This window comes from Chrysochloris asiatica, unplaced genomic scaffold (genome assembly GCF_000296735.1).
Source record: "Chrysochloris asiatica unplaced genomic scaffold, ChrAsi1.0 scaffold00025, whole genome shotgun sequence".
Lineage (NCBI taxonomy): Eukaryota > Metazoa > Chordata > Mammalia > Afrosoricida > Chrysochloridae > Chrysochloris > Chrysochloris asiatica.
The window spans coordinates 14,836,337-14,849,331 of NW_006408543.1; the positions used below are offsets into that span (position 1 = coordinate 14,836,337).

The following is a 12,995-nucleotide window of genomic DNA, read 5'->3' on the forward strand; positions in this document are numbered from 1 at the left end:
TTGAAATATTCCTTTTGACATAGAATGTGACACCGTTCTTCTTCAGTTGAAAATCATATTACTGTCAGATTCAAAATGGTCAATTCCAGTTCACTTCAGCTCATTAATACCTAGGATATTGATCTTTATACATTCCATTTCATTTTTACAACTGTCAGTTTCCCTAGAATCATATGCCATACATTCCCTATTCCAATTATTAATGGATGTGGACAACTACTTCTTTTCATTTGGAGTTGTGTACCCATCAGCAAATGAAGGTCCTGAAAACTTTACCCCTTTCACATCATTATGGTCAACTCTACTTTGAAGAGGCAACTTTTTCCCAGTCATATTTTAAGTGCCTCCCATCTTCCAGCACTATATCTGATAATGTTTCACTGTTATCCACAATGTGTTCATCTTCTGGCACTATATCTGACAGTGTTCCACTGCTATTCAAAATGTTTTAAGATCCACCTGATAGCTTAAAGGAAAGAGTGAAATATTACCGGAAGCTGGTGGTAAGAGGACACTTATTATGCAAGAGTAGAAACTTTGACTACAATGTTAGCCAGGTGTGGGAATTAGAAAATGAATGGACCTACTTAACTCAAGATCTAGCTAAGGAAATTTTCCAGCAGAGTATTGAGAATACCACTTGGCTTCCTCTGTCTATATAGAAAAATGTGAGTGGAGAGAGATGAACAAAAGAATGAATTACTCCATTTCAAGTAGAATTTAGAAGGGAAATATTGAACTCAGTATAGGGTTCTCAAGGTAAGGAAAGGTTTCAGGGCAAAAATTAAAGGTGGGACCTGATAAGGAATATATGGAATCAAGGGGGAAAAACAGAAGACAAAGTCATGAATGTAAAATCCCATGCTAAGAAGTCAGAATTTTAAGATGGTGCATCTAAGACTCTTTCAGACAAACAAAAGACCTTCTAAAGTTCTTTCTATTCAACAACAAGGCTTCTAAGAGTCTTAAAAGCACTACTTTTTTTTCCTGCCAAGATTTATAGCACCATTTGTGGGCCATACAAAATGCTCATCTTAAGAATTAGCCTGCTATAGTTGGTCAAACATGTAATTAACACCCCTAATGTGATGGCTGGCACTGCGGATGCCTTGGCAGAGCCAGACCAAATCATTTCATGGGCCTAATAGGGCCATGGATCAGACATTCCTCACCCCTGACTTAAAAGAATGGACATCTTCCAGTCACTGAGATTTTACACAAACTTCCCTCTCTGTACATCAACAATGTGTTATATTTTTCTTTATGAGTTCCTATATATTTCTCTAAAATGTCTAAATATCTTTTTATCAAAATATCATTCAAGATCATGATTAATTGAGACTGTCACAATTGTAAAGGTAGAAGTTTTGTAACAAAAACAGGGAAGTAGTTAATCTTACATTCCAGGAACAGAGGACCCAAGGACCATCAAGGGAGAAGAGCACAAGCAGAATGTGGGACCTTATCCAGAGAAGCAGAGACACCAGAGATGGAGATGAGAACATGGAGAGAGGGAGCAGCTGGGGACTCTAGAATCATGGGAAGAGAGGGACTGAGAGCTGGCAGCCAGGAGGCACACTTGTAGCATGTGCCCTTTGGTGATGCAAATTATTATATATGCCTGAGTGTTAAGAAAAGGAAAAAAAAAAAAGACTTAGAGTGAATAGAGAGGAATACTGTTAACTGATGGTATGTGGAGGGGATTATAATCATTGTAATGAAACAAGGTGTATGATTCGTTGAATGTAAAACTGATGACCTGCCCTGTAAACTTTCACTCATTCACAATAAAAACCTTTAAAAAAGATAATAATTCAAGGTGGCATTTGGGATATAACTTCTGAGATTCTTGTACAGGTATCTTGAATATTCTCCTTTTCTGGAAGATTTGCTCTTTCTCCTATTGACATAAACTAGTCTGTCTTGGAGTATCTGTCATTGGTCTGCAGCATTCAAAGGACCCAAACCTGCCTCACCCTTGTTCCTTAAGACAGAGGATCTGTTATTTCCAAACATAAACCTTGAGGCAAGAAATATATATATGCATTTTAAAGACTAATCAGATTTTCTCCAAAATGAAAATAAAGTTGTATGAGAAAAAAAAAAGCCCTCCTGACAGCAAACTCAGAGCCCAAGACAGAGAAAGATGATGAATCTCAAAGAAACATGCGATTTGACTTTTGCTTCATGCAGTAGACTTATAGATTGATGCATAAAAACCCACATAATTTTAAATGGAATTATACTAACAATACCAATGGGATTCTACTAATATGGACTGGAAGGGGCATATATAGTTCAAACAGAAAAAAAAAAAAGTTTTGAACTTCCAAACTTCTATGACCAAGAAGTAGGCTGAGGAAATGACTCAGCTGTGAACAACAGGCTACTTTTCATGAAAAAGAAAGCATGACTCAGAGGACAGAATCAGTGGTGTGGTGGTTATGCGTTGGGCTGCTAACTGCAAGGTTAGCAGTTCGAATCTACCAGCCACTCTGTAGCAGAAAAATGAGGCTTTCTGCTTCTGTAAAGATTTACAGTCTCAGAAACCCTATATAGGGTTGCTATGAGTTTGAACCAACTCCAATATGAGTTGTAACCAAGGCCTCCAATAATTTTAACAGCAGACAGAGATACCAGAGAAAGGACTCCCTCAAAAAAATTAAGATGTGGCTTCTGGGGCATGATGTGAAGACCAATAAGATGAATTGAAAATCCATGACATTTTTAAGAAAGTTTACTAGCAAAAGCACCACCAGCTTAGACTATGGGACAGAAGCAGTTGAAAACTAAAAGAGGACATGCAGGTCACTACTTGATAGAATGGCAACATGGCCAGTTCTTATTGAAAAGGAAAGATGGTTCACAGAATGGAACCAAGAGCCCTGGGGAAGAACAATGGATGAAGGTACTACCATATTTTTTTTTTCACATATAATGTGTCAATTATGAGTTGGAACCAACTCGAAGACACTTAACACCAACAACATGTCTTAACAAATGTGTAAATGTGTCAATGGAAATAAGGAGCACACACTTGTAGCATAGATAGGAAAGTAATGCTGTTTGCAAATATATATATATATATATATTGTTGTTGTTAAGTGCCGTCAAGTCGGTTCCGACCCACAGTGACCTGTATAGGGTTTCCGAGGATCAGCTGGTGAGCTTGAACCGTCAACCTTGCAGTTCAAATGGCTTTGCAGTCTGGCGCATTTTATATATATATGTAATATACATAAATTTACATTACTTTTGTAAGGAGCTCTGTTAGCATAGTGGTTATGAATCGGGCTGCGAACTGCAACGTCAGCAGTTCGAAACTACCAGCTGCTCTGCAGGAGAAAGATGAGGCTTTCTGCTCCCATAAAGATTTACAGCCTCAGAAACCCTGTTCAGGGTCGCTCTGAGTCGGAACCAACTCCACAGCACTTAACAACATGTAAAAACACAGTACTTCCAGGAAACCAAACAAGATCCTAATTAAGGCACACTTGCTATCCCTGGAAGTAGAGGAAATGTACACACATTCCTGGATGGAACAGTTACTGCTTCCTGCTCTTCCCCTTTTTGAATGGAAGTCTGTTGCTCTTTTACTGCCCGTTGGTCACCATTGTATGCTGGATGTTGTGCTGTTAGTATTGCTAACTGTTATCTAGTTGGCCCCCGACTCACAGAAAGCTCATACAATAGGATCAAACCCTGTGACCCATAGGGTTTTCAGGGACTGACTCTTGGAAGTCAATTTCTAGGCCTTTTTGTCGAGTCTGCCTTAGTCTGGAAGTTCCATTGAAACCTGCTCAACGTCACAGCCACACAAAAGCATCCATTGAAAGACAAATGGTGGTGGTGGTCGGTGTTTATTGTTGTTATCTAGTGTTTTCAAGTCAGTTCACACTCCTAGTGACCCTGTGCTGACCGATCAGATATCTTGCCTTTTGAGTTCACACTGTCTCTGGGTCAAGAGAATCATATCCAAGGAGCTTCAACAGTGAATAGATCAACAAGGATCAGGAAATACTGGACTTGTACCTCCTGATACCATACAATGATAAGACTTTTGGGATCTTAAAAAGTGTTGAGTCGATTTTGCATATGAAAAGAATGTCAATAATGGTGTCCAGAAGGTAGATTAAATGTGATAGATTAAAAATTTTGCAGCTCTTTCTACGTTGTTGTTGTTGTTATGTGCCGTCAAGTCGGTTCTGACTCATAGAGACATTTATAAGGTTTCCGAGGAGCACTTTGTGGGTTTGAACCACTGACCTTGTGGTTAGCAGTCCAGTGCTTATCCTACAGCTCCACATCAGGACTTTCTATATAGATAGAGACTTTATTTCCCCACTCCTTGAATCACTGGCCTTGGGACTTGCCTGTGAACAATGAATGGTACACAGCAGAGGTGATGTTGTTTGACTTCCAAGCTTCAGATTCCAGATGCCTTACAACCACTGCCCCAGAGCATTCCTTGTGAACATGACCACCTTGTGAACATGACCAGCCAACCTTCCTGAAGGATCAGACACCTCTTGGGAAGAGAAAAGTCTACACAACATAGCGGAGCCAATCATTCCAGCCACGCCAGCTGAGTGTAGATCCAGACATGGAAGTGAGACTACCTGGGACCAGACACCCCCAGCCTACCCACCACTAGCTGCAAATACACAAGTGAGCCCAGAGGAGCCCAGCAGAACTGCCGAGTTGAGCATAATTGCCAACCCGCAAAATCGTAAGCAAATAAATGATATAATAAGGAGCTCTGGTAGCATAGTGGTTACGAGTTGGGCTGCGAACCTCAGTGTAAGCCGTTCAAAACTACCAGCCATTCTGAGGCTTTCTGCTCCAGTAAATATTTACAGCCTCGGAAACCCTATGCAGGGTCGTTATGAGTCAGAACTGACTCCATGGCACACCACCACCACCATATTTATAGGATAGTTTGTTATGAGATAGTCCTTCAAATGTACCCACTCATGAAAAAGTCCCCAAAAAAGTTTCAATGACCTTTAAAAGGTCACATAGGCAAGTGGGATGAGAACTGGCCCGAACCCAAATATCTCAAATCAACAAGTCCAAAACTCTTGGTGAAACATGATACCGCTACCATCGCTTGTGCTTTCCAACTAATATAATGAGGAAACAAGATGGTTAGGAAACTTTATAAAATTTATCAAAAGTGGCTAACAGAAAGTTTAAAGAAGGACTCTTTAGCTACAGAAACCATTTAGCTTTACATATAAATGAATAATATATGTATATATGGAGAGAGAGAAAGATGAGGCTTTCTGCTCCCATAAAGATTTACAGCCTCGGAAACCCTGTACAGGGTTGCTATGAGTCGGAACCGTCTCCACAGCACATTACCACCACCACCAGAGAGAGAAATTATAAAAATTGGGCTATTTGCACGCCACTTCAAGAAAATAAGGATTTTTTTAGAGTACAGACACATCCTTTACTGAAGCTAAGTTCCATGTAGTCACTGTTATTCAAGCCATTTTATCATCGGATTTCTATATCTGAGTTACACAAATGCTTTTATTTCAGATTACCTATCAAAACATTGTGCATAAAATACGTGAGCAAAAGCAGAAATGGAAATAGAGAACATTTGAATGTAGCAATCTCGCATGCTAAATTTTCCCTTTCCTTTTTCACAAATACAGTGACATGTACACTCTGGGAAACCATGGTGCAGAAATGAGGCAGATGTCAATGAATGAAGTTACATACAGACACAGAAAATCATGCCCCACCACACAGATGGTTCGCTCTTACCTTCTTCTGACATATAGCAGATATTTCAGCTGTAAGAGGAAGGTATAAAAAATATCAACAAAGAAAGAGAGCCCATTTTAAATAAGGGCAGCCACCAGGGGAGGATAAAAAACAACTTAGTAAGATAATGTCTGCACTTGGCCAGAGCAGCTTCTCACTTGTCTAATAATTTGACATCTACATATATTGGTCTTTATTTTCCTGAAAAGGCACAAAGATATATATATCTTTCTCATCTGATAGTGAGTTTAAAATGCCTGCACACTACAAATATTTTACTTATTGCTGTTGTTGTTGTTAAGTGCCGTCGAGTCATACTTAGAAATAATTCAACCTTCTCAGACTTGACTTTGGAATCGTAGTATATTACAAACCAACAACTCTAATCTGATCTCTCTCATTTACAGAGGGAAAAAATTGAGACTCCTGGTGTGGCACTGTAGGATAAGCACTTAAACATAAAGTCAGTTTGAACCGCAAGGTTGGAGATTCAAACTCACCAGCCAATCCTTGGAAACTCTATACAGGGTCGCTATAAGTTGGAACCAACTAAATGGCACTTAACAACAACAACATGGTTGTATGAGGGAGCATAGTAGCTCCGTAGTATAAACAGTGAATGCAAACACAAGGTCAGTGGTTCAAGCCCACCAACTGCTCTGTGGAAGAAAGATGAGGTTTTCTGCTCCTGCAAAGATTTCCAGCCTCAGAAACCCTATACAGGGTCACTATGAATTGGAAACAGGAGCTCTGGTAGCGTAGTGGTTACGAATCGGGCTGCAAGCCGCAAGGTCAGCAGTTCGAAACTACCAGCCGCTCCGCGGAAGAAAGATGAAGCTCTCTGCTCCCGCAAAGATTTACAGCCTCGGAAACCCTGTACAGGGTCGCTATGAGTCGGAACCGACTCCATGTCACACAACAACAACAACATGAATTGGAAACAACTCAGTGACACTTATCAACAACAACAACATAGCTGTATGACTTCTTTGAGGTCTATTAATGTTAGAACCACACCTAGAGCTAAAGTCTTTGGAGTCCACATTTGCTACTTTATCCTGTGTTCTGTAACACTGATTTAATGTCATATATTCAGAGCTTCAGAGACCTGGTGTGGTGCTGTGGGCTAATGCATCAGGCTGCAAAGTCATTTGAATTGCAAGGTCGGTGGTTCAAGCTCACCAGCTGCTCCTTGGAAACCCTATACAAGTTTGCTATGGGTCGGAATCAACTCAACAGCACTTAAAAACAACAACATTCAGAGCTTCACCATGAGGATGATGTACTATATCATACCTATTTAAAAAAAAAAAAAAAAAAGTCACTAGTTTGAACTACTTAGACTTTGTGGTGTAATGAATTAATGTGTATCATAACTGTAAAACACTCACTAATTTGGACTACTTAGACTTTGTGGTGTAATAAAGTATCTAATGTCTCTTCTAGCCATAATCTGTAAATGCCACCAAACAATACTTCTGCCCTGCTGGGTCTGAGTATTTACAATGATACATTAACAAATTATGGTGCAGTGATGTGTCCTGTTCACATTTACCAGCAGCTAACTTGAACCACTGTGACCTGAGCATTTCTGACCCTAAATTGTAACCTGTTAACTTTCCTTTTAAACCCCATAACTCTGAGGATGTTGTCTGAGTCCTTTGCAATTAATTATTGAACCCAATAGAGAAGGAGAGAGTATCGTGAGAGATACGTTCGGAGTTTTTTGCAAGTTGGTGTCAGAAGTGGGATTCATTGCAATGGCTCCGGAGTCATGAAAGTGTAGGGTTCTGTAAGAAAATGAAAGGACATGGGAAGTGAAGTTTCTGACTCTCAAGTGGTTACTTAGCTTATTGTAAACCGCAATGACTGAACCGTATGTAAGAGATGTTTTACTGCAACTGAGGTGAGAAAAGCTGCTACTGGAGTTACCTTAGGGGTAAAAGCTACTTGGGTGTCATGATTGTGAAGAACTTGAGCCTGCCTTAGCTCAATGTGACTGTATATGCTAAAAGGGGAGTTAGGAATTACCCAGAAGGAAGAGGCTTCATTTTAAGCCCACAGTCAGTGTATGTAACTGGAACAACTGCACCCTGAACAATTCTGACCCTATAATTCTGAGTAGAGTATTTGAGTCCTGTTTGGCCACTGCAAGGAATTATGGAACACAACTGAGAAGCAGAAAGCATTGTCAGGGGGATGGTTAGAGTCTCCTGCTTTTTGCAGACTTGGCTATCAATTCACCTTAGTTTTTAATAGTGTAAAACCATTTAAGAGAAGGCAATTTTCAAACCCCTGGGTAGATAAGTTAGAGCAAAGATGCCAAACTATTGCTTACATAAAGGATTGACTTTAATGAATGGATAAGTATTTATTTTAGTTACTATATCGATGATTTCCATAAAAACTGAAACTTGAGAAATTTTAAAAATAATTTTTCCATGAATCTGTTAAAATTTCCCCAGAGATAGTACTCAAAAAATTAACTAAAACCTTATTTACAGTATAGTTGTTGTTGTTGTTAAGAGTCATCGCGAGTCTGTTCTATCTCCTAACAATACTGTATAGGGCTTTCAAGAGCGCAAATCTTTAAAGGAGCAGAAAACCTTATCTTTCTCATTTGTAGTCTATGTTAAAATTTATGTAAAATTTCAAAGGTAAAATAAATTTCTCAACCATCCTGTCTGGAAATAATGAAATTTATGAAATCAACGAAATTTAAAAGTCAGTTTAAAGATGGTTTTGCATAATGAATGGCTGACAGTTTATTATCCTGGGGAGTGCAGTGGCTTCATATCATAAGCCCTGGACTGCAAACCACAAGGTCTGCGGTTTGAGTCTACCATCCTCTCTGTGGGAGAAAGATGAGACTTTCTGCTCCTGTGAAGATTTAAAAGCCTCAGAAATCCTACTCAAGGTCACTACGAGTTGGAACCAACTCGACGGCACTTAACAGCAACATCAGCTTAATATCGTAGATGTTGTTGTTGTTAAGTGACATTGAGTTGGTCCTGACTTATAGAGATCTTGTATAGGATTTCTGAGGATTAACTGGTGAGTTTGAAGCACTGACCTTGCAGTTCAATGCATTATCCTACAGTGCCACACCAGAGTTTATCTTAAATAACCTGAGATTATTGTCACATCTTTAGGGAAATAATAAAAACTTACTCTTTTTCTTCTTCCAATGATTAATATCACCTGCAGCATATGACCAAGATTCAATAGAATATCTGATATAAAATAGCTACTTCAGAACCCAACTATGGGTTTTACTTCAGAGCACTGGAAGTTAATTAATAAGATCGTCTAATTTAAAGAGGAAAAGAAGTTGCCTTTGCCCCTAAAAGCCCAAATAGTTCAGAGGTATTCTTACACAAACTTTCAACTCTCGGGAGGATGTAGAAGCTGCCCTCTTGTTCCATTTTATAGATAGAGGGCACCGACTAAATCCAAACTTCTCTTCAGGGTAAGATGACCCAATATTGAAAGTCAGACTATAAAAAACTAGAGCAATTATTATTCATCAAGGCTTGTATGTTTTATAAAACACAAAGCCCATTTAGCCAACATAAGGGTTCACATTTCTTTTTAAATGAGACATGTTACATGAACTATTCTATTATCTACATGTGTCAAGTTCCCTCCGTGGGTCTGTTCTGTACTCAGCGTGCCCCCACCTTTTACCACAGTTCATGGTTTTTTGCTTCCAGAGTTCCTCACATCCCATCATTCCTCTGCTTCCCTGTCAGTTTCTACTAGGGGCTTGGAGTAACTGCCTTCTCTGTGTTCAGAGGAATGGTCTGTCTGGAACCCACCACTTTCTTGCTCATACTTTTTAGAATTTAACAACCTTTAGGGCACATCACAATTGATTCTTTCCGTTGTGATGGTTAGATATGCTTTGTTCTCATCTTTCTGTTGGGGTGATTGAAACGTAAAACAATTCAATAATTTCCACCCCCAAAACACAGAGCTAGTAATCATGGCAGGAAAAAGGCCTATTCTTCGGTTATATTTCCGTTGGTGCTCCATGTTCTCTTTACAGCCTGGTACAGCAATACATAACTGCTAACACAGGGTATTCATACAGAAAATCCCTTAAGGTATATGCAGGGGCTTCAAAAAGCTCATAATGGAACTGAAAGAACATGGAATTTTTTCCACAAACTTTTTGAAAGCCTCCTCATATGTTTTAGCAGAATCTTAATCGTTGTTGTTGTTAAGTGCCGTCAAGTGGTTCCAACTCATAGCGACCCTGTATAGGGTTTCCAAGGAGCCGCTGGTACGTTTGAACTGCAGACCTTGTGGTTTGCAATCTAGCGCTAATCCCACAGCACCACACTAGGGATCCACTTTAATCATTTGGTACCCTAAATGAAGGGTCTATCTCGTATTTAAATAGAGCTGGTACCTCTTTTCTCTTTCTTAGATGTGTACATGTATTATCAGCAAGACATTGCTACAATGCTATATATCAATGTATTAATAAGTATTCATGAACCATAATGCACTGGCTATTTATTTATCAAATAAGATAGTACAAAAGCAGATAAATAAACCTTGTCACTAGTCATGATTACGTATTATTCATCCTTCCTGAAGAACCCATACCTTGCGGCAGAAGAACATCAATCAACCATTCACTGTGGTCGCTGTAAAGAAGAACAAAACGCATTTTTGAGCTTCGTTGAAATGTTGTATCACACATGAATGTTTATCAGCTGCATGCTATTTCTGAAAGGCTTTTAATAGAATGCAAGTGTAATTAAGAATCTCATCACGATAAGCTTTTTTAATCTCTAATGTATTCCAGTTAAATTATAAATTATATTTAATCATATTCAGTTATCTTTAAATGATACTTTCCAGATGTTAATTAAGCCAACCAAAATACTGCATGATCTGTACAAAGCTGAGCGTGATTCTGTGAAACACATAAGCAAAGAGAATTCATATGGGTTTTACGCCATCTTTGGAAACCAGTTTTCTTTTACATTGATTTCTCTCTGCATGTCGGCAGTTCAAGCTCACCAGCTGCTCCTCAGAAACCCTATACAGGGTCACTATGGGTCAGAGCCGACTTGATGGCACTTAACAACAACAACAACAAAGTTTGAGATTGGATCTGTTCTGTTAGATGCCATTGCTTTCGCATCTCATGTGTGGAGCAATACTGCAACTTTGTCAAGTGCAAGTTTTTTACACATTCACTATCAGACAAACTAACCTTGATAAAAACACAGACTATGGGAAACTGAATCATGTAACTGACTTAAATGCAAAAAATTTCCTTCTCCTCTCATTGCTGGCCTATTTCCTTTTCATCAATGACTCTGGTACCTACCCTGCAATCCTCTGGCTGCATTCTTCGCAGAGATACAACGGGGGTGGCTTATCGCCCAAAGCTACTGACAAGGAAGGGTCAATGCACATCTGAAACACATTGAAAAGACAGTGAGTGCTTCTGCCTTGTTTATCACATCACCTATATCAGAAGCAGTCCTGGTGTGGCATTGTGGGTTAATCCACTGGGTTCTAAGGTCGGTTTGAACCACAAGGTTGGCAGTTCAAGCTCACCAACCACTCTTCAGAAACCTATACAGGGTCGCTATGAGTCAGAACTGACTCGACAGAACTTAACAATAGCAACAAACAATAAAATCATAAGCACAAGTATTTCAGTAATCACAGATGTTCAAAAGGATTTTAAGAAGGAAAGAGAAATAAATGCTTTTGGTAAAACCCATTCAACCTGCAACTGTTTTTCCTGCATTGGATTATGAATCCCCACTGGAGGAGTTTAAATGTGGCCACTGTGGTTCTTCATTTCTCTTGTCATTTGTAAATTCAAGTAACAAAAAGTGCCAAGAAATCTACTCTCATTCCACAAAGATAAAAACTCATCTTCTTCAACAACAATTTCAATCAGGGGTTAGTAAACTTTTTCTGAAAATGGCCAGAGAATACACGCTTTACGTTTTTGTTGTTGTTGTTGTTAAGTGCCATCGAGTGGGTTCCGACCCATCGCGACCATGTATAGGGTTTCCAAGGAGCGACTGGTGAGCCTGAACCACCGACCTTGCAGTTCAAACGGCTTTGCAGTCTGACGCATTAACCCACAGCGCCACACCAGTAGTAAATAAATGACTCATCATTCTCTGTTACAACTACCCAACTCTGTTGTTGTAGCATGAAAACAGGTACAGACCACATGTAAACACATGAGCATGGCTGTGTGCCAATAAAACTTTATTGATAAAAATAGGCAGTGGGACAGATTTGGCCTCTTGAAGCATAATTTGCCAAGGAATCCTGGTGTGGCACTGTAGGATAAGCACTGGACTGCTAACCACAAGGTCAGTGGTTCATACCTACCAGCAGCATCTCAAAACCACCAGTTCCTATAAGTCAGAACTGACTCACTGGCACTTAACAACAACAACATCTGGGCTCTAAAGAATTTACAAAGTGGTTTTCAAATAGAACCAAAGAAACACCAAAAGCAAAGCATAATATAATGAGCTATATTATACTAAACTATAATCCTGATGTAGTTTCATTCTTAATTCTATCATAACTGTCATCTCTTACCTACAAGGTATTTTTTGATGCTCTATTGTAACAAAAGTAGTTAATATTCTCCTATTTGGCAAATCAACTATACCTGAGTGGGATAGCTCATTAATATGGACACATTAGGCCATTTCCCCAGCAATCACCAATCAGTTTATCATACCATGGTAGCTTGCATGTGGCAGTCATGCTGGAAGCTTTGTGACTGGTATTTCAAATACCATCAGGGTCACCCATTGTGAACAGGTTTCAGCAGACGTTCCAGCCTAAGACAGACTAGAAAGGAGGACCTGGTGGCCTACTTCCAAAAACTTGGTCATTGAAAACCTTAGGAATAGCAGTGAAACACTGATAATAGTGCCAGACGATCAGTCCCTCAGGTTCTCATCCCAAAGCCACTCAAAATACAACTGGACAAGAGCTGTCTCCTCAAAGTAGAGTTCACCTGAATGATGTGGAGGGAGTAAAGCATTTGGGTCCTTCATTTGCTGATGTAGCATGATTCAAAATGAGAAGAAACGACTGCAAACATTTGGAATGTTTCCATTGTTGTTGTTGTTGTCAGGTGCCATCGAGTTGGAACCGACTCATAGCGACCCCATGCACAGCAGAACGAAACAATGTCTGATCCTGGGCCAACC

General features: G+C 39.5%; 1 protein-coding gene across 1 annotated transcript in view; it reads right to left on the reverse strand.

The window, feature by feature from the left end:
* The window catches only part of UNC79 (unc-79 homolog (C. elegans)), a 330,078-nt gene that overhangs the window by 196,658 nt on the left and 120,425 nt on the right, over window positions 1-12,995 (reverse strand). Inside the window, exons 8-10 of the mRNA XM_006839553.1 lie at window positions 11,126-11,214; window positions 10,393-10,433; window positions 5,779-5,807 (exon numbers count right to left, since the gene is read on the reverse strand). Coding sequence (XP_006839616.1) covers window positions 5,779-5,807; window positions 10,393-10,433; window positions 11,126-11,214 — 159 coding nt within the window. The remainder of the gene's footprint in view (window positions 1-5,778; window positions 5,808-10,392; window positions 10,434-11,125; window positions 11,215-12,995) is intronic.